Source organism: Artibeus jamaicensis, unplaced genomic scaffold (assembly GCF_021234435.1).
Source record: "Artibeus jamaicensis isolate MK-2021 breed Jamaican fruit bat unplaced genomic scaffold, CSHL_Jam_final contig_525, whole genome shotgun sequence".
In the NCBI taxonomy this organism is placed as follows: domain Eukaryota; kingdom Metazoa; phylum Chordata; class Mammalia; order Chiroptera; family Phyllostomidae; genus Artibeus; species Artibeus jamaicensis.
The window spans coordinates 11,503,214-11,528,640 of record NW_026521874.1 but is presented as its reverse complement, the minus strand read 5'-3'; the positions used below and the strand labels follow the sequence as shown (position 1 = coordinate 11,528,640).

The window sequence follows — 25,427 nt, the reverse complement described above, 5'->3', positions numbered from 1 at the left end:
CAGGACGCTCTGATTGGCTGGGCGGAAGGAAGAAGCTTGTATTCTCGGGGGTGGAGTACTGGAGTTGCTCGGACTTGGAAACTGAGTGCCTGAGGAGGAGGCAGGTGAGAGACCGGGGGTGCGGGGCTGGGATGTGAAAACCCCTAGCCGACGCTTAGGATGACCCTAAGCCGGGCTCCCAGCGTCTCTGGCTGTCCCCCCAACTCTGGGAATCCGTCCTGAGGGGTCGGGACCTCGAATCTGAGAAACGTGGTTTTGAGCTTCGGAAAAAGCAGTAGGTTTCCCCGCTCAGCCTCAGTTTCCCCTGCCAAGAAACGGAAATTACGGTAGTACTTAGCTCATAGTGAGGTTCAGGTCTTATTATACCGAGGTAATTACTGCATGTAAAGCCTTAGAATAGAGGGTAATTTTGCATTATTTATAAGACTCTAAAATACGCACACCTGTAGACCCAGCCAGTCACTTTCTCGGACTGTTGTAGAGATCCTTGCTTCCGAGTGCAAAAGGGGGCATAATAGCTGTTTTCTGCAGCCTCTTTATGGTTGTGATACATTGCAAATGGCCTGAATGTCCAGGAAAGAGTTCTTTCTGTCCCTGACTTCACTTAAATCTCTGCCTCTAATCGCAGTACTAATAAAACCTGGGACCATGGACAGCCAGTAATAGATAGTTGTCAGTAATTAAGTGATTACGAATTGCCAGACCCTGCTAAGTGTTTCCCTGGCATTATTTACTTTAACCTCCCCCAAACTTACTGGGATAAGTACATTTCTTGTCCCTGTGTAGCATATCGGGAAGCTGAGGTTCAAAGTCATTTCAGTGAGTTAGCTGTGATGACGTCCCTGGGGAGCAGAAGAGCTGGGGTTTGATCCCAGATCTTTCTGAGGAGTCCAGGTAATAGTTAGCTAGTGCACTGCAGCTGCCTCTAGTATTGTTGTTAGTATTAGTATAATGATGAGATTGAACTAGGCATTTTTATAAGATCTCTACCATCTGGGAACCACCCATCCTCTGGCTGGCCCTTTCAGGATTCCCAGGAGCCATGTTGTCGCAAGTCCTGCTGGTGTCCGCTCCAGGGAAGGTCATCCTTCACGGAGAGCATGCCGTGGTCCATGGAAAGGTAAAAGGCCCCCACAGCCCCCGAGGATTGGGCAGCGTTTTTCCCTGATACTCATCTTAAAAGCTGAAAGGAAGCCTTCAGGCTCAGCCTGATAGCAGATCAGAGAGAAGGCCAGTTTTCCCGCAGCCAGGCAAGGACAAGATGGGTCTCGTGCCCACCAAAGGCTTCTCTGGCTCACTCAGCGAGAGAGCAAAAAGATGACGTGTAGAGCCCTGCATGTGGGATAAGATCACTCAAGCATTATCTCCTAGGACTCTCACGGTTTCCTTGCGGGGTCAGACTTTTATTGTCCTGTTTTACCAGCGTGGAAGCTGAGGCTCAGGAGAGGATTGGCAACTTGGCCAAGGTCCCATATACCCTGGTAGAGCAGGGAATGCACCTAAGTCCATCTGAACCCAAAGCTCGTGCTTTTTCCATCCCTCATTGTCACTTTTTATGTTCTTAGCTTTGAAAACATGGTACTTATGGGGAAGCCATTCCTTGGTGTTGCGAACCTCTGAAGGTTTACATGGGGAAGGCAAATGTATAAGTAGATGTCAAGTCCTAATTGATTGGTGGCGGTTGTGCCCAGGCTCAGTAGGAGGTCGTGCCAGGGTTGATTAGCAGTGTCTGCCAAGGGCCTGGGTGGGAGTGGCCTGTATGGTGCTCTCTCTTCTCAGTGTGTGACATTATCTCCTTTTCCCTAAGACAGGAGCCATGGTTGTTGCCACCCACCCTCAGGCTCATTGCCTTTGCCCTTTGTTCTACAGGTAGCTCTGGCCGTGGCCTTGAACTTGAGAACATTTCTCCGGCTTCAACCCCACAGCAATGGGAAAGTGGGCCTCAACTTACCAAACATTGGCATCAAGAAGGTCTGGGATGTGGCCAGACTTCAGCTGCTAGACACGAACAGTCTGGGTAAGTGCAGGGAGGAGGAACCAGGGGTGGGTAGAACCTGGGGCCTTCCGGGAGGAGGAAAGAAGAGGCTGGGCAGTTATTCTAAGCTGTTCTGAGGGAGCCAGAGACCAGCCACTTTGGGGGTGTTTTCTCTCCAGACCCCATAACCTAGCGTCACCTATTAATTTTTTTTTAATTCGAAAGTATAAAAGGATGCACTAACTAGATCTCTGTGGGCTGTTATGGACAGATCATCAGGGCCTGCCATCCAGTGAAAAAACACAGTGACAGCAGTAGGTACGGCGTGATGAGGATGGGCACAGGTTAGGTATCGGTAGGCATGGGAGTGCGTAGGCAAAGGCTGGGAGGATGTCCATCCAACTGACAGTGGTGATTGGTCACCTTTAGGGGGGTCTTAAGGTCCAGGAGTGGATGGTGTTGTTTTAACAAGGAGAAGGTATTGGCATTTTGTACAATTGAAAGTCACTTAAACAAACAAAAAACAGTCACTTAAGAGTCACTTAGGCTTATTATTGGGAAGTACAGTCAATCCTGGAACACTGCAAGTAAAAAAAAAAGTCTATTATCACTACCCCTCTGTGACAGCTTAAGCATTTTGGTGTTAATCCCTCTGGATTATTTTCTGTTGATCTTTAAATTGATTGAGATAGGGAGGCATCTTGTTTTTTAGCTAAAATTGGATCAGGCCGTATCAACTCGGTCTTTTCTTCTTCGGTGAATCGGGACTGTGTCCGGGTACATACCAGCCTCTGTGCTGACCTCTGTGAGCCGGGGCAACGTCATGTCCACTCGGGTGCAGGCAGGGTTTTCTCATCTGCAGGGTCTCCACTTGCGTCAGCGCTGGGGCGTGTGTTCTGTCCTCAGTTTGCCATCTCTTCTCTGGACTGAGGCCTTGTTTGGGACAGTGTCTCAGCCAGAGTGGGGCAAATGAGAATCCTCCGGGGGTTCACCCCAAATACCCCAAACTGCTTTTGTCCCCCATCAGCATCAGTCCCCAGCTAGCCTCTCAGCCATTCTCAGATACCGGAGGGAGATGGAGTAAGAGATGAAAACCCCCATTTCTGAGCAACTGTTTCCAACCTCAGTCCTGCCTGGAGAGGTGTGTGTATTTTGAAAGGGGCTCCTGGGGGTGGTCTCAGGGACACTGTGTCCCTCCTCAATGAAGAGGCACTGTTGGGAGCATGCCTCAGAAACCAGCCGTCCAGGTGCACAGTGCCACCCAGCTGAGCTGGAAATGTCCCTCGAGAACTGGCTGCTCCTTCTCTGTGTCTGCAGCAGGGACAGAAGCAGCCAGGTGTGATGGAACACATCTCAGACGCTTCCGACTCCCTGGGCAGGTCACTGAACGCTCTGAGCAGACTCTGGTTGGTGCCTGGGAGGGCTGCAGCAGACACCAGAGGGTGAGGATGCAGCAGGATCAGAGGGGCCTGGGGCTGTGGTACAGAGTGCAGAGTGCAGTGCAGTGCGTACAGGAGGGCTTGTTGTTAGTTCAATCTCCAAGGAGATGAAGGGAATCTGAGCCTTTCTACTTGGCTGCAAGGGTCCGCCACTGGTTTTCTTGCAGCGTTCTTTTTTTTTTTTTAATTTATCTTTAGAGGGGAAGGGAAGGAGAGAGGGAGAGAAACATCAATGTATGGTTGCCTTTCATGTGTCCCCTGCTGGGAACCTGCCTGCAACCCCAGTACCTGCCTGCAACCCCAGTATGTGCCCTGACTGGGAATTGAACCGTGATTGTCTGGTTCGCAGGCCCATGGTCAATCCACTGAACTACACCAGCCAGGGCTCTTGCAGTGTTCTTTAGTTCCCTCCTAATGGTAATAAACACAGTGAGCGTGTATTGGGCCTGCATGTGTACCAGGCATGGAACAAGGCATGCTAGCGCTCTTAGAATCCAAGCCTTCCCTGGAAGCGTGTGCAGTTATTCATCCCCATTTGATGGATGAGAACCCTGAGGTTCAGGGGCCGAGTTGCTCAGGTCACACAGCTTGTCAGTGATACGGAAAGGATTCAGGCCCAGATCTTCCTACAGTCTGAAGCCCGGGCTCTTAATGAACATTTCTTCTCCATCCCAGAGCTCAGAAGTGCCTGGGCTTTCAGTGACACTGTCACGGGCCTGGCTGCCTTTAATCTGTAATTAACTCAGTCACCATGCAGCACTTAATACTGCCCTACCCTGAGGTTTCCTGACACAGGCACACCCAGCTGGGTTTCGGGCCCCCCGAGAGGCTGACTCACACACAGGGAGTGATTTGTCGAGGTGAGCCCGTGGGACTCGCTCTGCATCCTCAGTGTCTCCCGTGCAAGTGCCCCAGCCGCTTACAGGCACGGGGGGAGCCGCCACGAGGCCTTTCCCTCCTGCCCAAGCAAATCTCCATATTTTGTGTTCTTGGGTTTTATCCGAGTGTCCTAGTCTCACTAATTATGTTTTGGTAGAGGGAACTAGTTTGGGAATAATGTAATATTGCCTTTGGGACTGGCTTTGTACACTAGAGGTCAAATCCAGGCCTTTGAGTGAACGAGCTAGCTTTCACTTTTCGTCTGTACGTGTGTTTTAAAACTACAATTAATGAAGCACTTACTATGTGCCGGAAGCTGTGGACCTTAAGGAGTTTATGGACCTTTTTTACTTTATTTCATGACGATCTTGTGCAGGGGTTCTGTTGTTTTCCCTGTTCACCAAGGAGGGAAACTGAGGTGCAGGGAGGTTAAGTCCCAGAAAGCCAGGCGGGGTCACGATCACGACCCAAACCCAGTCTTCCTGCCTCCGAAGCCTGAAGCCCGGTGGCAGGCTCACTGTGGTGCTCGGATCGCGAATCCGCATCCGTGCGGATTGGGGCCACTGTGACCGCGTGGTTCTCTGTGTCCTGTGGTCTCTGAAAGCACCTGTGGCTTTCTGACCTGTCTGTGTGTACTGGTCTGCCCTTGGCACAGAGCAAGGGGGCATCGTGGCGCCCACACCAGAGACACTGGAGAAGCTGAAGGAGGTGGCAGACTTCCCTGCGGACTGTACCAACCACGAGTGTCTGGCCGTGCTGACCTTCCTCTTCCTGTACCTGTCCATCTGCCGGAAGCAGAGGTGCGTGCGTGGCCTGGGGAAGGAGTCCTGGGTCAGCTTCCCCCGGAAGATGGGTGAGGGTTTCTCCAGTTTGGGCTGCTGGCGAATGCACGCATTCCCTTCCAGGTTTCTAATCACAGCGGCCACCAGCTGCCCCACTATGTGCCAAGCACTGTGCTAGACATGGTCTGCTTTTAATATCCATAGCAACCCCGAGAGAGAGGCCCTGTCTTCATTTTGCACAGGAGAAGCAAACTCAGAGAGATGAGTCACTTAAGGCCATGCAGCTAGTTAGTAAGTGGTAGAGCTGGGGTTCAACTCAGTTCACTTTAATCCTGATGCTGGATTGAAAAACAAAAAGAAGATGGCCCTGGCTCGTGTAGCTCAGTGGATTGAGTACGGGCCTGTGAACCAGAGTATGATGGTTCAATTCCCAGCTAGGGCACATGCCTGGGTTGCAGGCCGGTTCCCTGCAGGCCAGTTCCCAGCAGGGGATACATGAAAGGCAACCATACATTGATATTTCTCTCCCTCTCTCCTTCCCTTCCCCTCTAAAGATAAGTAAATAATTAAAAAAAAAAAAAGAATTGCATTTATAATCTTTAAAAAAAAAAAGAAAAACAAAAAGAAGAGCCCTGGCCAGTGTGAGCACCAGCCTGAGAAACCAAAGGTCGCTGGTTGGATTCCTGGTCAGGGCACACACGTGGGTTATGGGCCAGGTTCCCAGTTGGGAGCGTGCAAGAGGCAGCTGATTGATGTTTCTCTCCCTCTCTTTGTCCCTCCTTTCCCCCCTCTCTCGCTCTAAAGGTAAATAAATAAGATCTTTATTTCAAAAAAGGACTTTTAAAAAAATCTTTGTTTAAGAAGATTTTATTTATTTATTTTTAGAGAGAGGGAAAGGGAAGGAGAAGGAGAGAAGCGTAAATGTGATCTATCAGTTGCCTCTCACACACCCGCAGCTGGGGACCTGGCCCGCAGCCCAGGTACGTGCCCTGACCAGGAATCGAACCTCCACTTTTCAGTTCACAGGCCGGAGCTCAGTCCACTGAGCCACACCGGCCAGGCCGCTGGTGCTGACATTCTTAGCCCCATACTGCCTTCTCTGCCCTCCTCAATTCAGTAGAACCCAACCCAGACTCCATTCTCGGGTCCACTGCGTGGCTCTTCCCACACTGTGTCTACAGGGACACCCCTGCCCCACGGCCTGCAGGCTCCAGGGACACACTGGGGTTGGCGGGGTGAAGCCCGTACCCACCGTGCACTGTGCAATGAGGTCTGGGTTATGTGCCCTTGGGGAAGCCCGCTCCTAGACGGTGACAGTCCTGTCGAGGTGTCACATGGTGATAGGGAGCACGGACTGAGTCAGGCTGCGAGGGTTCAGATTCCAGCATGGCCACCTAGGGGTTTGCTTGAGGTTCTTACCCATTCCGAGTCTCGGTTTTTTCATCTGTAAAATGGGGTAGTAATAAGTATCCACCTCGTAGGGTTCTCGGGAGGTTACATGAGTCGATGTATCTAAAGGGCCTAACACAGTTGCCGGGGAACTGTTGGCCATTATAATAACAGTTACTATTCTTATTTTCCTCAGAAAACTGTTGGAGCGTTAGAAATACTATACAGCTGACCCTGAGCAACCTGGGTTTGAACTATGCAGGTCCACTTACACATGGGTTTTGTTTTTTTTTTTCAATAAATATAAAGTCAGTTCTCAGGCTTCAAGTACACGGATGCAGAGGGCAAACCTAGTTGACAGGCTGATTTTCAGCTGCTCGGCGTCAGAGCCCCGAACCCTCTCACTGTCCAGCGGTTGACTGCAGATGAAGGGGACTGGCGTGGGACCTGGTGCACAGCGAGTTGTCACACTAATTTTTTTGGTCCGGAACCATCCTTCAGTTATGCAGCTTAAGTGGCCCTGGCTGGCCCTGGGTGCCAGGCAACGTGCTGAGGACACGTTTAGAAAGGTCTCAGCACGTGCTGTCCATTGTTGTATTTTCACCTGAAGGGGGCCTGTCCCCTTCCGAAGAGAGAGAGCGCCTTTCAGAGGCTCCAGGTGAGGCAGGGCGGCCCTGTGCAGTCTGAAAGGGCAGATGGAGGCTGACCCCTGGGTGTCCTTCCGGGGGAGCTTCCCAGTGGGAACGTCATCTGAGAAGGGCCTTGCGGGACGGGTGGGAATCTCCGTGGGGGCGAGGTGCACAGCTGCCACAGGGGGCAGGGGGCCAGTCTGTTCTGCCAGCAGGGCCACGGAAGAGCTCCCCCAGGGCTTGCGATGGGAGCAGGAAAGAGTTCAGAGGAATGGTTGGTGGTCCATGAGGCACTTTTAGGAAGAGCTCCGGTGGGACAACGTAGCGGTTTAAATGAATCTTGTGTCCGGCCGCTTGAGAGTCACGCGGTGCACCCTGCTGTGTTTTCAGGGCCCTGCCCAGCCTGGACATCACTGTGTGGTCGGAGCTGCCCGCCGGGGCTGGCTTGGGCTCCAGTGCCGCCTACTCCTCGTGCCTGGCGGCTGCCCTCCTGACCTTGTGCGAGGAGATTCCAAACCCGCTGAAGGATGGGGAGGCCACCAACAGGTATTCATGGCCCTCTCCCTGCTCGTTGTCCTTCCCGTGGTCCCTGTCCTGAGCATGGGTTCTCCCGCCAAGAGCTCACTGCCACCCTGTGAGGTGAGAGGTGTCACATGGCATTTTACCGAAGCTGAGGGACAGAGAAGCCAAACAGAGGCTGGCCCGGGCCACACAGCTAGTGGCAGCAGAGTGGGATCTGAACCCAGGCATTCTAAGTGCAGAGCCTGAGCTCTTTGCCCCAACCCCTGCCCCTCACCCAACTGCCTCTTTTGGGTCCCAGGAAGAACCAGAGCCCAGGTGTAGCGGGCACTGGGGTAGATGAGGCATCGGGCCGCCCCTGCCACGGACTCGCAGTGGGACCTTGGCCAGGCCGTGGCACCCCTTGCCACCTCAGTGCCCTCCTCTGTCAGTGGTAGTACTGATGCCGAGGCAGGCGGCACCAGGCCACATCAGGCGGGTGTGGAAAATGTGACAGTGTGTCAAGAAATAAGCACAGGAGGTGTGCCTGTCAGATGAGGGCATCTCTCTTCCTGCAGGTCCTTGACCTTGTCTCTGCAGAGGTGTGTCATCTCTCTCATTGTGTGTCCATGAGGCTTGTCGGGACAGGGCCACCGCAGACACTTCTGTGCTTGGGGACTGTGCCCCAAGAAACTGCCTTAGCACAGGGGTGATGTAGTTTGCCCTGGCCCTCACCCCGGGATTTGGGGACACAACCCCAGAAGCCAGCTCGGCAGCTTCTTTTTGAGGCTTGTCCCTGGACCTAGAAGTCCCTGTCCCTGGGGCATGAGGGAGCCCTCCCACTAGCGGGCCTCCAGTCCCAGCCCTGGGGACCCAGCTGCACCCTGTCGGGCGTCCTGCTGGCCGCGTTCGTCTCTGGGGCAGCAAGCAGGAGAGAAGGCCGCTCTGCAGGACTGGCTGCCAGGGTGGACACAGCTGGCTCTGCCCACCCAGAGCCGAGCTCACGTGCCCTCTGTGCCAGACATGGCGTGCTGCCCTTCCTGAGTCTGGCTTTGAATTGAGGTCGTCTTCCTCTGCTCTGAAAACACGTGCCTGTTTGAGTTCCGTCACGGCCAGTAATTCCTCTTCTGAGACAGGGAGGTTAAAATGTAGGTGAATTCAGACTGAGCCAAGATTGCTTTGGTCCTCACAGCCACCGTGGAGCTGGGGGCTGCTGATGTCTCATCTCTGCCAGCATCTCCCAGAGTCCCATGGGGTGGTCCCTACATGTGGGGAGAAGGGGGATGGGGGCTGGGTAGCAGCGCCTGTCTGTCCAGGGAAGAATCCAGCAGGAAATGAGGCGTGGCACCTGTAGGTACCAGGAAGTGGTTTTCTAGAATGACAGTATGGTTTATCTGCTACCTCACTGATGGCCGTGGGCAACCCCTTTTTCTCTCCGGGGCTCTGTTCCCTTATCTGAAAGTGTGGGGTCGCTCCGGATGATCCCCTGGGGGACCTTTCAGCCTTCACATTCAGTGGTCCTGCAGTAAGATCACAATTCGGGACAGCGGCTTTGAGAAAGCTGATCAGGACAGTGTGTAAACTGATTATAGCCCTGGTCAGTGAAGGCCTGGCTGCCCTGGGCCCCCTGCATAACACCTGCCCACAGGCCACAGACTGGGAGGTGGCTTGTGTGTGTCGTGTGTCTGTGTAATTGTTGGGGGCTGCAGGTGAGGAGAGGGAGGCCCAGAGTCACTTAGCTAGTAGGAGGCGAAGTAAGACTGTGTGAACCCCACCCTGGGGCTCTCTGCCACGCTGGGCAGGAGGGTTTTGCAGGGAAGGGAAGGGAGGGCGTGTGCTTTAGCTGGAGAGGTTCTGAGCGATTTTTCTTTTTTCTGAGTTCAAGGGCCCGCCCTTTTTGTCTGTCGGTCTCCACCAAACCCAGCCTGTGGCCCCACCTCTGCTGCCCGCAGAGACCCCTGGCCCCCACTCATCACTGTGTTAAAGATGAACTTCTGTGCCTTCTTCAGGTGGACAGCGGAGGATTTGGAATTAATTAACAAGTGGGCCTTCCAGGGGGAGAGGGTGATTCACGGGAACCCCTCTGGAGTGGACAATGCTGTCAGCACCCGGGGTAGGTGCCGCCTTGGGCTTTTTTTATTTACTTATATCCTTTTTAAACATATCCATGGCAATTGTAGATGCCCAGAGTCTGTCAGTTTGGAATGAATACAGTCAGTGGGTTGTGGGGAAGAATAGCATTTTCCTGTTTTGAAGGGAATGGATTTCAGCCTCACGCCTCCTGGATGCAGATCTCAGGGCGGGGGCGGGGGGGGGGCGGCTGGGGGCTAGGAAACTCCCGCTCCAGTGGAGTCCCCAGGGGCGTCCGAAGTTAAAGCTGCAGAGCCATAGCAACAGAGTTTACAGAGCACTCGAACTGAGCTCCCCTCTGGCGAGGATGCTTGTTTATGGGACCTAGACACAGTCGTGGGCCCCACCTTCATCATGTCACCTCGAGGCCGTCAGAGTGGAGTTGGGCACCCTGGGGGTGAGGGAGTGACCTTGCTGCCCAGGGCCGGGCACGAGCTGCCTGGCAGGGCCTGGGGTGCCTTCGTGCCCTCCTGGGCCTCTGGAGCTGAGCTGAGCTGGTAGTTACGGCGTTCAGTCTGTTCCCTGGATGAGGCAAAACTGAAATCCACCCCCCGAATCTAACATTTTCCCCAAGAAGCAAAGATCTGCTTTTCTGACCTGTTGGTTTTTCTCTCTAGGAGGAGCGCTCCGATATCAAAAGGGAAAGATTTCATCCTTGAAGAGGTAATTCTGGGGTGGAACAGCACCGTGGGGCCTGGCTGTCCAGTGGGGGGGCCCCTGTTTCTTTGTTATGTGCTGTGTATCGCAGGTGGCCCTGGGCTGTCCCTTCCCCCGGTGGCCCTTGAAGGCCATCACCGTGAGAAAGGCCTGCTTTTTCGAATCAGCTGTTAAATTGCCAAGAGATCAAAGGGGAGGTCATGCGCGGCTGTGCCATTCACCTTCCAGAAGGGGCTGCTCATTTAGTTACTCGTTCACTCAGCAAACAAGAATTGATATCTTCCGTGTCCTGCTGGGAACGAGCATATAAAGATGAATCAGGGACACAGTTTTGGGCTGGCGGGGACAGACATGCACACAAAAGCCACCGCAAGACGACGTGAGAGTTGCCGTAATGAGGGCATGCCAGGGGCAGCCAGGGCGGGAGCAAGAGGGTCGCTCCTGAGGGGCTTAGGGCAGAGGTGCCACTTGGCAGCTCTCAGCCTGTTTTGTATGCTTCTTTCTACCCTTCTTCTGGAGTAGCTGAAATTACAAACATGCACATTAAATTTCCACGTCCTCTGTTCTGCTTGCACTTAGTGGCAATGTGAGGAGCAGGCGATGTAGTTTGGGGCAAGCCGGAGCGGGTGCTCTGCGGCTGTTCCCCGAGCCCTCGAAAGTCGGGTGGGGTGTTAGTCCCCGGGCCGTGAGGGTCCCAGGGCTGGCTCTCACCTTCTTTACCCAGGGCTGTCTTCTTTGTAGACGGGCAGCAGGTCCCGGACCCCTGCCCTAGCCAGCTGGGCTACTCCGTTAGTGGCACAATGACCTGGGGTGACAAGGGGCTGCTCTCCTGCACCTCTGGGATCTTCCTGTTAAGCCGTGTTGGCTTCCGGGAGCCCAGCCTGCCTTCTGAGACCCTGCACTGGGGTTTCTGAACCCCACACTGTTGATGTCGTGGGCTGGATAGTTCTTTTTTAATCTTCACCCCAGGGCATGCTTATTGACTTTAGAAAGGGAAGGGAAAGAGAGAGAGAGAAATGTCCACTGGTTGCATCTCACACACACCCTGACCAGGGACCGTACCTGCAACCCAGGCACATGCCTTGACCAGCAATCAAACCTGCAACCCACACAGGTGCTCTGACCAGCAGTTGAACTTGTGACCTTTATGGGATGGTGCTCCAACCAACTGAGCCACACTGGCCAGGGCTTGATAATTCTTTATAGCCGAGCTGCCCTGTGCGTGTAGGGTGTTGAGCAGCAACCCTGGGCTCCACCTGCTAGATGCCAGTAGCACCTCCCCCATCTCCCAGTGGTGACAACCAAAAACATTTCCTGACATTGCCACATGTCCCCTGGAGGGCAAAATCCCCCTGGTGACTGCCTCTGCTCTACACTGAGAGCAGGAAACAGCTTGTGCCGGCTGCTTGTGGGATCCTGGTAATGGGTCCTCCAGCCCGCCGGGCCGGCTCTGCCGGGCCTGCTGGGTCCACGTGCAGTGAGAGCAGGGTCGAGCCTGGACGCGGAGGCGTCTGGGCCCTGCTTCCCCGTTCAGGGCTGGCAGTCCCTCGGAGGAGGCAGTCTCGTCCGTAATCTTTAGAACGAAGGCATCCAGAGGGTTCTCTGACTGCGGTGGGTGACAGCGAGGGTTGTGATAAGTCAGGCTTTGGGCTTGGGGTCCTTCACGGAGGCAGTGGCGTTGTATCCCCTCAGTGTCTCTGCCCCAGGGATAGAAAACCAATTAAGAGTGGTCTGCGTACGTGCACAGTCTCCTGGGGGGAAACAGGAGGTGAGGGGCGGAGTGTTTCCAAGGCAGGGGGCGCGGCCCCGGCGGGCTCAGGGCCCGTTGGCGGTGGTGAGGGGGATGAGGCTCTGGGGTCCGAAGGCCTGGGTGGGACCTACCTCCGCCACTTCTTAGCCAGGTGCCCTTGGCTGAGTCTCGTCTCCCGAGGCCTTCAACTCCTCATTTATATGGTGGATCCTGAGCATGACATCAGAAACAGTATCTGTAAAGTTCTCAGCTCCTTCCTGACCAAAGTTGTGCGTTCGCTCCACACATCTTTATGGAGCCGTTCCTGTGCTGGGTGCTGGGCCGTCAGCAGGAATAAAAGGTCCTGCCTTCAGGGAGCTCACATTTTGTGGGAGGACACAGCCTACGAACAGATCAGGAGGTCCTAGGAGCCTTTGGGAAACAGAGAGCAGGGCAGGGGGCTCGAGGTGAAGGAGGAAGCTGGAGCACGGGATGCTCGGCAGGCCTCTGATGAGATGACGTCCAAGCAGATACAAGCGTGAGTCACAGGGCTCTCGAGGACGGGGAAGGTCTCTGGCAGGGGAATCACAAGTGCAAAGGCCCTACAGCAGGATGGAGTGTGCCTGGGCTGTTGAGCAGCAGCCCGGGGACCGGCGTGGCCGCGTGGAGTGAGCAGCCAGGGAGGGCAGAGATGAGACGATACGAGGCCGGGGAGGCAGCCAGGCCAAGGACGCACAAGCACTACAGGGCGTAGCCCCAGGTGTGGTCACAGATTCCATGGGAGCCCTGAGTTTTGGGGGGCTGGTGGGAGACTGTTTATAGAGGACTTATCTGAGAAAGATGGAAGGCAGTACCTGAACTCCTCCCACCCGGATGGATGGGGCCTCAGAGCAAACTGACCTTCGCTGCCGGCCGTAGAGCGCCGTGGTGAGCAGATGGCTGACTCTTTAAGCAGCAGAGGGGCCAGACCACATTAATCCCGCGATGGCTTATAGAGAAGCCCTTTGCACCAAACCACGCGTGGCACTTCTCCATAGGAAAAAAAACGCATTGTTTGCGAAGTGGATCGAGATGCGGCTTCCCAGAATGCTGCCCCTGTGAGGAACGGCTTGTCTTTGAAGGGAAGAGAAAAGCCAAATAGAATGTTCATCTTTTGTAAAGTTAAAAAATAAATAAAAGAGCCAGCCTCCAAGGCTGAGAATCGATATTAATTTCATGGGCTTATGAGCGGTGAGATCCAGCAGGTTTCTGGCAGCCTTTTCCACCCCTATTGGATTTTTACGGTCTTGGACTGTGAAAAGAAAAGTGAATAAAGGTATCAAGGGGTCTGCCCATCTCCAGCTGTCTCGGCCGGAGCTCATCCAGCTTCTCCGCCCGCTGTCTCTGGGCAGCAGCGCTCCAAAAGGCAGGTTAGGGTGACAAGGAGGGGGCGCTCGGGTCCCCAGAGTCAGCTCACCACAAGGACAATTGGGATTGTGGCTTTAGGGGGGATTAGAAAGCTTAGAGAACGGGTGAGGACAGCAGGGTCATGCTGGAGAGCCAGCTGACTCAGGGCAGATGGGGGGGCGCGGCTGACACCCCTCAGCACATCCAGTTTTGGGGCAGGGCAAGGGTGGGCTCTGCAGGCCCGAACCACCACCTCCGCAAGCCCGTGCGCCCTCGCACCCTCGTGTGGACTGAACCAGCTAACGGGGCTCCTTCCTTCCATGCTGCCCTCCGTGCACCCCAGTGGCCCAGGATCTGTCACTTTTTCTTTCTAAAGCTCCAGCACCCTCCACCCCAGCTCCCTGGAACAGCTCACATGACGGAACCATGGCCCCTTCTTGTACCCTCCACTGTAGAAACTCTGAACTGACTCAGTGGCTGTGCCACGCTTTACCACCTCCAGGCCGGGCTAGGAGTCGAATGAATGAATGAGCGAGTGATGAGCCAAGGGAAGTCCCCGGGCTGAAGCGAAGGTGCAGCTGCAGGGGGTTGCAGGCACATCGGGCTGGGAGTCGGGAGCTTGTGCTCCCCGTGCTGTGGATGTCACCTCCGGGGCCCCTAATTCCTCCTGTGTATGGGGCAAGGGGGGAGCCCAAGATTGTTCCCAGCCCCGACCCCTCCATCCTGAGCTCATTGTGGACCCTCTTTACCCCGCAGGCCGCCGGCTCTGAAGATCCTGCTGACCAACACCAAAGTCCCTCGCAGCACCAAGGCTCTCGTGCTCAGTGTCAGGGACAGAATGCTCAAGGTGCGTCTCGTTCCACCCACGGGCAGGGGTCCAGCAGGGCCTCGGCAGTCACGTTTATGTGTCAGAGCTCTCCCTCCGCCTCATGGGTTAATGGGGGAGGAGGAGCAGGACGATGGGGACTTAGGAAGGCAGTTGTGGCAGAAAAGGAAGAGCTGCCTATTCACACTCCAGCTGGGGGGTGGGACAGGGACCGCCCGTCATGTTGGCTTTGCCACGAGAATCCCCCGTGTATACCGGGCACCTGGGCGAGGCTGAGACTGGGCCGGCAGGGCAGGAGGATTCCTCAGAGGGTCGGTGTGGGCTGTGGGGACACCGCCTCCCTCTGCCCTGTTGCCGGGGCAGCCGTCCAGTGCCTGCTGGCCCGTGCACCTCACAGGCCGTTGCTTCCTTTCTCTCCAGTTCCCGGAGATCGTGGGCCCCCTCCTGACCTCCATTGACGCTATTTCCCTGGAGTGCGAGCGGGTGCTGGGAGAGATGGCGGCGGCCCCGGCCCCAGAGCACTACCTCATGCTGGAAGTAAGAACCTGTTTGCGGGATCCAGGGCCACTCACGCACTCTACTGTCTTAGGCAGGGGCTCCCCGGTATGACTGTGTTCAGAATCCCCAGGGGCCAGGTCTGGGCCCGGGGGCCTGTGTGTGCATGTGCCAGCCAGCTCGCCTCGTGTTTCAGACCTCCTCCCCGGTGGCTGGAATAATGAAGTGAGGGGATTCGCAGAAAACGCTGAGGGCAGTGCCTGGTGCGGGCTAAACGCAACGGGCCAGGTTTACATAAGGAGCACCGGGATTTTTCTGACCAGTCGGTGGATCCAGAAGAGAGTTCTTCCCTGGCTGCCTCTTTCCTGCTATTTTTGTAACTGCATCAGTTCATTCGATTGCTCGTTATCACCTGCGTGCTTGGGATCAGACAAAGTCTGACATTGTTGTTTGGTCATTGTTACCCCAGCCCACCGCCTTGTGCATAATTCCAGTGTAGAGGTTAAGACCTCACGCTTTGGATTTAATCAGGCTTGGGTCTGAAGCCCGGCCCCACCCCCTGGAGTGTCTGAAGAATGCACTGAGTTTTCATGGGCGATGCACAAGGACAATGCCTAGTGAGCCACCAGCTCAGTAAGCCAGAGGGCCAGGGCTCCTCCTCAGACATGGCCATCTGGCCTGGTGTGTGCAGGCTGGCACTAAAACCCATCTGGCTTCATTGAAGAACCGCAGGATCAGACAGCGCCAGCTGATGTGGTTAGAGGCGCAGAAGGGGCCCCCTGTGGGTGTCCATTTCTCCGCAGTCCCCACCACTCCCCACGTGTGCCCACAGCCACTGTAGTCTGCCTGGTGCCCGCCTGTCCTACTCTAAGCACTAGAGTCTACAGCCCCTGTGACGCATGGAAGCTGCTACTCCATAAGTCTTTTCACAAATGATTTCTCATTGGATCCCTACAGCACCCTACCTGTAAAGGAGGTGCGTTGCCCCATTTCACAGGTATAAAAACTGAGGCCTGAAGAGAGCAACTTCCTCCAAGCTTTTCCAGCTAGTGTGTGGCTGAGCCAGGGGTCACACTGACTTCATTATTTCTTTAGTCAACAGATCTTTAATGAGCACCTACTCTGTGCCAGGCACACAACTCCACCTGCCTACTGTGCTCTTGCCCTCATTTCCCGAGCCTTTGCCTGGCTGACTCAATTCCTTTCACGCAGAAAGGAGGGAACACAGTCCTCCTGAGTGGGAAATTCATAATGATAGAGTGCTGCCTAAAATACACCCCACCGAGCCCCTGGAGAATGCCCCAGAACAGCACAGCACGTTGATTATACACTGTGTGTATTTTTGGCTGTGGCAGCCGCTGAACTGTGTCGCTCGGCTCCCGGACAGCTTTGCGCTCAAACCAGTGAGCTGTTCTCCTGTGTCACAACCTGTCATCCAGCCCTTGACAGATTTTGGATCAGAATGTGACAGGTGCCTGGAACCTGCCTCAGCAACATGACGCCTGGAGCTCAGGCGCAGAGAGGGGCCCCCTCTCACTTCCAGCCCTTGGGCCCCGTAAAAGGCACCCACCGGGCTGCCACCCAGCCATCATGCCCGTCTGCTGCTCTGTCAGAAGTGCTGGGGCCTGTGAGGGGGGGCTGGTGGGGCGGGGGGGCTGGTCCCACCCTGCTGGACAGCTCTGGGCAGGAGAACCAGGTGGGTCTCCACGGACGGCGCCTGGTACCCTGGAGCAGAGCTGTGTGCTCAAGCCACACGCTGCGAGTGGGTGGCAGCAGGACCGTGAGGGCACTCGTCCAGGCAGGGCAGGCATGGGCTTTGTGTCAGGCCAGCTCAGTGCCTTCCTAGCTCAGTGACCCCAGGCAGGTCACCTTCCTCTCTGGGCCTCAGTTTGCCCCCTTCGGAAAATGGGGGTGACAGTGCTATAAGTGTAAAAATACTGATGGCTGCTGATGTTTGCTGAGCACTGACCTCAGGCCAGGTGTCGTCTGAAAGTCTCACCTCCTCTCTTCCCCACGGCAACGAGGCAGCCCCTCTTCCCACCTTGTTGCAGAAGGAAAACTGGGGCTCAGAGTGAAAGACCTCACCCAAGCACACACGACCATGAAGTGGCAGAGCTGACACTCAGACCAGGCCCACCCAACTGCAGCTTCCATATTGTAACTCCCGGCAGCAGTGAAGGAGGTGGTGCTCATTCAGGGAGCCCAGCACCCAGCATGGAGCCTGGCACACTGTGGGTCGAATACTTTGGAGTGAATGGCATGTAATAAGGGCTACCTGGGCAGTGGCGGCTGGGAGTTTTGTTATTTCCTCATCCCACACCTCCTTTGATCCTCTCGAGAAAAGGAACTTTAGCATGCATAATCCAAGAGAGCGGAACTGCTTCCCCCACTGTGTGAGGCCTGCTGAAAGTGCCTACCAGGTTTTATTCTGAACATCAGTATCTGAGGCAGCTGTAGGGTGGCAAACTACTTGAGACTTCTGTAAAGGACAGAAATTCATTTCAATTAGGCTTTAGCAGAAAAGGAGTTTTTATTGGCTTATGACTGAGAGCACCACGGTGAGCAGCTTCAGGTACAGCTGGATCCAGGGGCCAAGCAACCTGGTTGGAAATCTCTCTTCCATGTAATCTCTGACCATGTGCAGGGTGGGTAACTTTGGTGGCCTGCCTCTGAAATCAGTGAGTTTTAGCAGTTCTGGTGGAAAGAGGCAGAGGAAACCTTGGGAAGGCCGAGACGTCCGTGGCCAGGCCTGGGACATGCTCCCTACCAGCTCCATCCCAGCCCCAGGGGAAGTCCTGCAGGGAGGAGAAGCTCCTTTACCAGCAAAGGGGGACTGTGTGCTGGGTAGGCAAAGCCATGTGGCCATGTGGGAACAGACTCAATCTTCTCCTCCAGGAGCTCATTGATATGAACCAGCACCATCTGAATGCCCTCGGTGTGGGCCACAGCTCACTGGACCAGCTCTGCCAGGTGACCATGGCCCATGGACTACACAGCAAACTCACTGGTGCCGGTGGCGGTGGCTGTGGCATCACACTCCTCAGGCCAGGTACTGGGGTCAGGCAGGGTTGTCAGCTGGGCTCACACAAAGGTTCTACCTGGGCTTTTCCCTTGGGAGGAAGGCGAGGTCTCTAAATAAATCTCACCTCTGCTGTGTGGCCTTTGGCAAGTTAATTAACCTCTCTGGGCTTTTGTTTTCATATTGGTTAACTAAGGATGCTAATATCTAGTTTGTAAGATTCCAGGAAAGAATGCATTTAGAAAGCCTGGCTCCGGACCCGGCTCACGTTGTGATGGCTGTTTCTCCCGCCTTCTGACCTGTGAGGCCCCCCACAAGCTTGAGCAATAACCAGGACACTGTCACCACCCATGTCAGCCTTACACTCCCCCCAACAGCACCTCTGGATGTGGCTGTTATGGCAATGACCTTGCTACAAACAAAGGGGTTTCTTTCCCCTTAGTCTTTGGGGAAAGAGCAAGGCCAGTACTGGGTTTGCTGAAGCCCTCGTGCTAGTGACCAGGCTGGCAGGGGGCTCCTGGTGCTGCTCAGTCACCCACACACCACACTGACCTCAGGACCCGGAACCGAATGCTCTCACCCGCCTCCATTTCCTGTGCCCTTTGCCAGCTCCCGTTGGTCTCCCCCTTAGTGTCTCCTTTCTTTCTCTTTCCTTGTCTTGCCCTCCTTGCTTTGTAGTAAGCCCACAGTTACCATCAGTGGGACTCCCAGGCCTTGGGAGGCCACCAGGTCCTAACCAGCAGACCTTGCTGGTTGGTTCCTTGTTCAGGGTTGATGATGGTGGTGAGAGAGAATGTTTCTTGCATTTGGATGGTACCAGGTGCTGTGCCAGGCACTTTACCTGCATTATCCCATGGAAGCCTCACCATGACCCCTTGAGGACTAGGTATTATTAGCACCCTTAGCAGACGAGGAGACAGGCTCGGGGGGAGTCACATCCAACACAGGACCAGGCCGGGTCTGTGTGCTCCGAAAGCCTGCCTTTTTCTTGGATGGGGCAGGCTTTCTCCAAGCAGGCAGACAGTTGTTTCAGAGGTGACCTGCTGCTTTCCCTCCCCTCAGATCTGGAGGAGCCGGAGGTGGAGGCCACGAAGCAGGCGCTGATCGGCTGTGGGTTCGACTGCTGGGAAACCAGCATCGGTGGCCCTGGCATCTCCATCCACTCGGCCGCCTCCCTGGACGCCCCGGTCCTGCGGGCCCTGGATGGCCTCTGAGAGGAGCCCATGCTGCCACAGCCCCGCCGAGAAGCCCCCTTCCTGTACTGTTCTGGGGGCTGGAGTTGGCCTCTGTGCCAGCCAGTGGGCGCCCAGCTCCTGACACTGACAGAGAGGCCTCCAGCCCTCTGTGATGTCCCTTCCGCTGGCTGTACCTCTGCAGTCCTGCCCGTGGGACTGGGGACCGCAGTGGACTGGGCTGCCCAGATGCGGTCCGCGTTCTGCATTCCCGCGAGCCAGCTGGTCAGGGGGGCTGCGCACGGCCCTCTGACTGCTGGCCCGCGATGTTAGGTGCTCTTTCTGGTTCTTCCCGGGGCTCTCCCAGACCTCTCTGCTTTGGGCCTCTGCTCTCACCTCAAGTTCCCCGGTGGAACGCTCGTGTTCAGAGGTCTGGCTCCCGGAGCAGCGTGCCTTGCCCCTCTTCCACGTCTGCATGCCCACCTGTCCCTCAGGGCCAGGCCCTGCCCTCCTCCTCCAGGAAGCCTTCCCTGACCGCTGGCAGGGTGACCCTCGTCTCCTCCCTCTTTTTACACCCTCAGTCTTTTTAGACCTGCAGCACTTCGTGAGGCCTGCTCCCCATTCCAGCTAGACTGTGGGCTCCCCTAGGGAGTGTCCAGGTGGTGGTCTTTGTCTTCTGCCCTGCAGCCCAGGGGCTGCCCCAAGGCAGGGTCAGTGTGCAGTTTCTTCCTGTCTGTACCCAAGGGTCTTGCAGAAAAGATGGCAAAGGTGGAATAAAAGGGTTTTGTGTAAACAGTGCTTCAGTCTGTGTCCAGAAGCAAGGGCGAGGCTCCAGTAGTCTCCAGCCCACCCACACCCGCCTCCCCCATCCCCGCCTCTTCTCCAGGCGCCTTCCCAGGAGAGCTCTTTAGAAGCTGAAGGAAGAAGGGCTCTGGGTCGCCTGGTTGGGAATCTAGGGGGGCGGGGTGGTCGGACGGGGTGGACACCAGGACATTGGGCTCTGTCCACTGGCACAGGCCCGGTCTGCTTTCCCAAAACGGGGAAGTTTAAACTTCCTAGATCCCAGAATCACGAGCACCTGCTAATTCACCGGCTTTTGTAAGTTGGAAACAGACCTGCTGTAGGTCCTGGAATATTTCTTTCTTTCTAAAATTAACTGGGCGGGGAAAACAGACAAGGGCTTACAGCCTGGCACCTACTTGGCCGAATTTGAACTTTATAGTACCAGTCCAGGCTCTTTCTGAAATGGCAGAATCCATCAAAACTCCATGTAGCTAGCGCATTGCCACCAGAGAAGCTCCAGGAGTCCCAGACCTGAGAGAGAGACTCTGCAGGAAAGGGGGGCCTAGGGCAAGAAGGGGGTGTCTATCACAGGATTTGGTGAAAATGGCTCAGTGTGCTTCTGCCCTCAGCCACTAGGGGGCAGCTGGTGCCTTTTCCCTGCGGTTGCACAGAGGGTGAGTGAGCTAGCCTGAAAGTAGAATCTGAGCTTCCCTTCCTCACCCCCATGCCAGGCTTCTGTGGGCTCTGCCAGGAATGTAAGGGTGATAGGAAAGACGCCTGCCCCAGCTTAACTTGCAAAAATGGCCCCAGCATCACTGAGGGGGAGTTTCCTGCCCCCACCCTTTAAAATAATGCATAAAACGATAATATGAATACTGAACACTTACTATGTGGTAGGCAGTGCTGTGAGCACAGTACACACATCATCTTTTTGGATCTGCACCAGCCTTGGATTGTAGTTGCTAGTCTCAGCCCCATTTTACAGATGAGGAAACTGAAGCTCAGAGAGGTTGAGTGACTATTGCAAGGCCACACAGCGCTAATCAGCATCAGAGGGGACTCTGACTCAGACACCGACTCCAGCACCTGCCCTCCGCCCCTGTGTGCTTCTGCCTGGAGGCAAGTTTGTTGCCATTCTTACTCCAGCTCGTTGCTTTCTCCACTCCAGCTCCTTACTTCCTCTGGCTTCTGATACATTTGTTTAGAATGGGTCGTGGGCCTGGGTGTTTTTTCTAAAGTTCCCCACATGATTTGAATGAGCAGCCAGGGCTGAAAGGTGCTTTCTCGGGGACGGTGCTGGTTGATGGTGTTTCCAGCCTGTTGGAGGTAGGCCTGGGAGCCTCCCTGGGGCTCCCGGAGGCACCCACACAGCTGAAGAACCCAGGGCGGGGGGTGTCCAGAAGCTCAGGCCCCCAGAACCTATCCGCTCACCGAGATTCCCTTCCTGTGTCCCTGGGCACTGGGTGTCACTCCTGGAGCAGAGGCCAACCCATTACCTTGCCCAGTAAAGCAGCCACCTGCACGCCTTGGCCAGCGGAGTCACTCGGGCTAGCCACTGCCATTGGCCACCTGTCTGTGATAGTACATTTGCAGATGCCTTTGCAGCACCGCCCCTTCTCATTGGCTGCCCCAGTGGTCCCCACCCCCAGCTGCACATCAGAACCACCCATCCATGCCTGGCCCCACCCCAGACTGTCTGATTTACCTGATCTCAGCAGGACTCCTGGCTCGCAGGTGATTCTAGTGTGCAGCCAGGGCTGAGGACACTGAGCTAGGGGAGCCCGAAGGTCGTTTCTGCATGTCGTTACAGTGCTTCAGTGCTCACCCCTGCCTGGGCTCTCATTCAGCTCTGCCACCCACTGCCCATGTGACCTTGGGCAAGCCAGTCCACCCCTGGAGGCTGAAGTCTCTACATCTGAAGATGGGGATAATGATACCACCTGCCTTATAGAGATTTCATGAAGATTAAGTAAGAAAATGCACGTAAGGCCCTTGGCACAGTGCCTGGTATATAATAAGTACTCGATAGATGCTTAGTTTTATGACTGTCCTGTGCTGAAAAATTACATGTCCGAGAGCCCAGAAATTTCAGGATGGTCACAAAGCCAGTTAGAAGTACCCAGCCTGGTTTGTCTAAACCCCCTGGGTTGGGATCCCTAAGGTCAATCAGTATCTGAGAAACACAGCTAACACTGACTAGCTCTCCAGCCTCCCAGCTCCCTCTCCGAAGAGGTGGCCACGTAGCTCCGGTGGCCTCTTTGCCAGCCGGACGACAGCTGTTCCTCTGGTCGGCATTCAGAGCCGCCCCCAGCCTCTGCAGTCCGTAGTGGATTGAGCAGCCACGCTCGTGGCCTGAAGTCCACAGAAGATGTCCCTGGTCTGTCAGAGGCTCAGGTTAGGGGCAGGCAGCGAGAATTGTGGTGCACACCAGAGTGGCTGCCGTCGTCACACCACTGTTCCTCCTGTGGGCGAGGACTTTTTCCCTCCAAGAATGCCCCCGTGGACCGCTGGCTGCAGGTCAGAGGGCGTGGCCAAGGCCCAGCCCTGCCAGGCTTCCAGCTGATTTTGGACCAGCTCCTTGGCTGTCTCAGCACCTACTGTAATGCCAGGCCCAGCCATCATCTTAGATGAGGGGCCTGAGGCCCAGAGAGGGCAAGCAACGTGCCTGTGATAGGTTTCACGTGTAATGTCCAGGACGCCATCGGGTCCCACCTCACTTGTCCCCGCAATGTCCAGAATCTCGATCGGGGCCTTAGGGCTGGCTTTCATACCCTGATTCTCTTTGAACCGTGCACAGCAGCCCTACACATATATGCGCTCACACACCTTTTTTCCTCCATCACGTGGCTTCCTCAAGGGGCCTGGCCAGCCACCCTGCAGAACGAGCTCTCTTCCGTGCTGCTCGTTCATCCAGACCCTGCCCGTGGCTTTGCCAGCCCTCACGTTGCTAACCTGCACAGCGTGGCCCTGAGTGTCTTCTCCCTGTGAAGGTGCTCAGTTCAGTGAGATGAGTATCGTTTCGATGCCCATTCTGTTGATGAGTAAACCGAGGCCCAGGGAAGGGACTCACCTAAGGTCACAAGGCAAGTAAGCGGCAGAGTGGGATTTGAACCCAGGCCTGTGTGACGGCAAAGCCCTGCTCCCAGTCACTATTTTGTACTGTTTGGGGGGTGGCTGGTGACTCCCAAAGCCCCCTCTCCAATCTCTGCCTATTTCTCATAAGCGAATTGCCACATCCATCCCGGGGCACCTGCCCAGCCCACCCTGCCAGCCCCCTCCATCCTCACTGCTGCCCACACCTTGCACCCCCATGGCCCTGCCAGCACAACAGACGGCAGCTGGTTGAACTGCCCAAGACCACAGACCGCCTGGGCCATCGTCTTCCCACTTCAAAGGAAAACCTCAGTGCTGGGTCGGACAAGCCCCACACCCCACGTCTCCTCAAAACTGAGACAGACAAGGGCAGTGTCTCCAGAGCCAACCAGACAGATGTTTCAGTTGCTTGTAATTAGAATCCAACAGGGCCAGGGCCAGGGTCAGGGGCACCCTTGCAAATCACATAGTCCAATGTCTCATTTGCTGCTAATGAGGAAACTGAGGCCCAGAGAGGTCACACAGCCTAAGGTCACGTAACAAGCTACCTCTGGGTTTTCTCACAGCCAAGGTGTCACAGAGAGAGCACTGCACTCTGTCCACAGACCCATCTCAGAGCTCGGCTTCTGCACCTGCGGAATTCCCTCTGGGCCTCAGTTTCCTCAAGTGAATAGTGCCGGGCAGGGTGCTTGAGACCTCAGGTGTTGTCACGGTCAGTCCCTGTAGCAGCTCTGGGGCAGGTAGGACAGAACCACAGGTAGGTGAAACTCGGGGCTGGCTATGGTCTGGAATTCGGCAGTTTGCAGCTTTAGGGCTGGAGACCCTGTGTTTTCCGGGGCAGCACCAGCCCAGACTCTGCGGCGAAAGGTGTAAAGATTGTGCACGTGGTGTGACCGCCTGTGTTTCGTTTGCCGCCAAGTGCATTTTGCTGCCAAGCTTCTGGGTTTCAGAGGGTCGTGGACTGCGGCCTGAGTGGTTGGCCCCACTGCACAGAGAAACAGACCAAGGCTGCTCAGGGACTCGTCCAAGACCACAGAGCTAAGACGGGGTGAAGCCCAGGCTTGAACCCCAGCCAGCAGGCTGGGCACAACCTCCCATGCTGCTGGGGCTGCCCGGGGCCTGCTTTTGCCCATTGGGGGGGAAGGCTCTGCACCCGCACTCGGGCCTGGACGCTGTCCTACACGGTGCAGGCGGAAGGCAAGGGGCCCCGGTACACTGCCTCAGGCTGGGAAGTCAACTCGGAATCACCCGTCTTGTTTATTTCTTTTCCAGCCGTAAAACTTGTCATGTGGCAAGACTTCAGGAAAATGGCCCAGTGATTCCCCCACACCTCCAGCTACTGGACCCTCTTGGGGGTTTTCAGCTTCTCTCTGAAAACTGGGGCAGGTGTGGGAAGCCTCAGCCCGGGGTGGGGAGAGAGAGGGGCCTCCCTCTCCTCCTGCCTGCCCCCGCTCCCTCAGAGCAGCCAGAAGGGATGGTGAGCCCCAGTGCACTAATTTTCACTGTATTCGTGGGTGCACAGGAGGGGCAGTTGCCTAATGACACACTCACACAGAAGAGATGGAATGGGCCTCTGTCAGTCTGCTCTACCAACCCCCCGGCCCAGGAGATTAGCTGGGTCTGTTCTCACACAGTGTTTGAATCTGATAAGGAAAACATCCATTTCCAGGCATTTGCATAATGCACTGGCGGAGGCCAAGGTACCCCTTGAATGCTGACGGGCACAGAGGCTTTGCTGCCATGCACGAGGCCCGCTGGGGCCTCCTGAGTGTCCTGCCTGCACAGGGAGAAAGGGGCTGCTGTCCTCCTCCCCGCGATCACCAAGGGCTGCAGGCAGGTCCTGGCCCCTCAGCTCATGGTCACCATTCACTCAGCAAATATTAAATGTGTGACGACTACGTACCAGGACCTGGGCTGGACCCTGGGGAGCTGAGCCGAGTGGTGGGGTATGTTTACCCTGTGGGCTCACCGGCCTGTGCTCTGGATGCTTCCATATTCCTTCGCTCTCCCCGCACTTGCAGCCACCCGTGAGGAACGTGTGGTCAGCCCTGTTCGACGGGTGAGGAAGCCAAAGCCCAGAGGGAAGTCCCTGCCCCAGCAGCCAGCAGGTGCGGATGCCAGGCCCTGCGACGGGTCTCTGGACCCCAAGTAGAGTGTTGTCCACGTGGCATCTGGACTCTGAGGAGAAAACCAAAAGGCATCTTCCTGTGCAACATTAGGCAAGTCTCTCGCCCTCTCTGGGCCTTGGTTTCCCCATCCATAGAAATGCTGGTGCCGTTTGCTGTGCCGGAAGCTTGCCCTTGTGCCCTCATTTCCTCTTCCCTGTCATCACTGTGGTGTGTGTTTTGGGGTCCGAGCCAGGATGGGAAGACAGTGGCGTCCGACCCCAAACCTGGGCTCCCTCCCCCTCTCAGCAGGCAGGGCTGGGTTTTGGGGACCCATCCATCGGGCCCGGGAGGGAGAAGATAGGGCAAGACTTGGGGTCGTGAGGTGGGTTAGGCTGGCTGCCTCAGATACTGGTCCCCAAGTGCCAGCCCCAGATCATC

General features: G+C 55.7%; 1 protein-coding gene across 1 annotated transcript; it reads left to right on the top strand.

The window, feature by feature from the left end:
- The first annotated feature begins 3 nt into the window (after nt 1-3).
- MVK (mevalonate kinase) lies at nt 4-19,182 on the top strand. Its single transcript, XM_037156139.2, has 11 exons — nt 4-104; nt 1,029-1,120; nt 1,870-2,017; nt 4,949-5,093; nt 7,484-7,639; nt 9,601-9,704; nt 10,339-10,384; nt 14,250-14,340; nt 14,740-14,856; nt 17,710-17,863; nt 18,896-19,182. The coding sequence occupies exons 2-11, from the start codon at nt 1,043-1,045 to the stop codon at nt 19,045-19,047; spliced, it is 1,191 nt and encodes a 396-aa protein (XP_037012034.2). The 5' UTR covers nt 4-104; nt 1,029-1,042; the 3' UTR covers nt 19,048-19,182.
- The last annotated feature ends 6,245 nt before the right edge of the window (nt 19,183-25,427 follow it).

Bases quoted from the DNA above. Each gene is read 5' to 3' on its own strand.
- MVK (XM_037156139.2), top strand. From the start codon at position 1,043: ATGTTGTCGCAAGTCCTGCTGGTGTCCGCTCCAGGGAAGGTCATCCTT. The intron at 14,857-17,709 runs GTAAGAACCTGT...CTTCTCCTCCAG, and splicing joins AGCACTACCTCATGCTGGAA to GAGCTCATTGATATGAACCA. The intron at 17,864-18,895 runs GTACTGGGGTCA...CCCTCCCCTCAG, and splicing joins CATCACACTCCTCAGGCCAG to ATCTGGAGGAGCCGGAGGTG.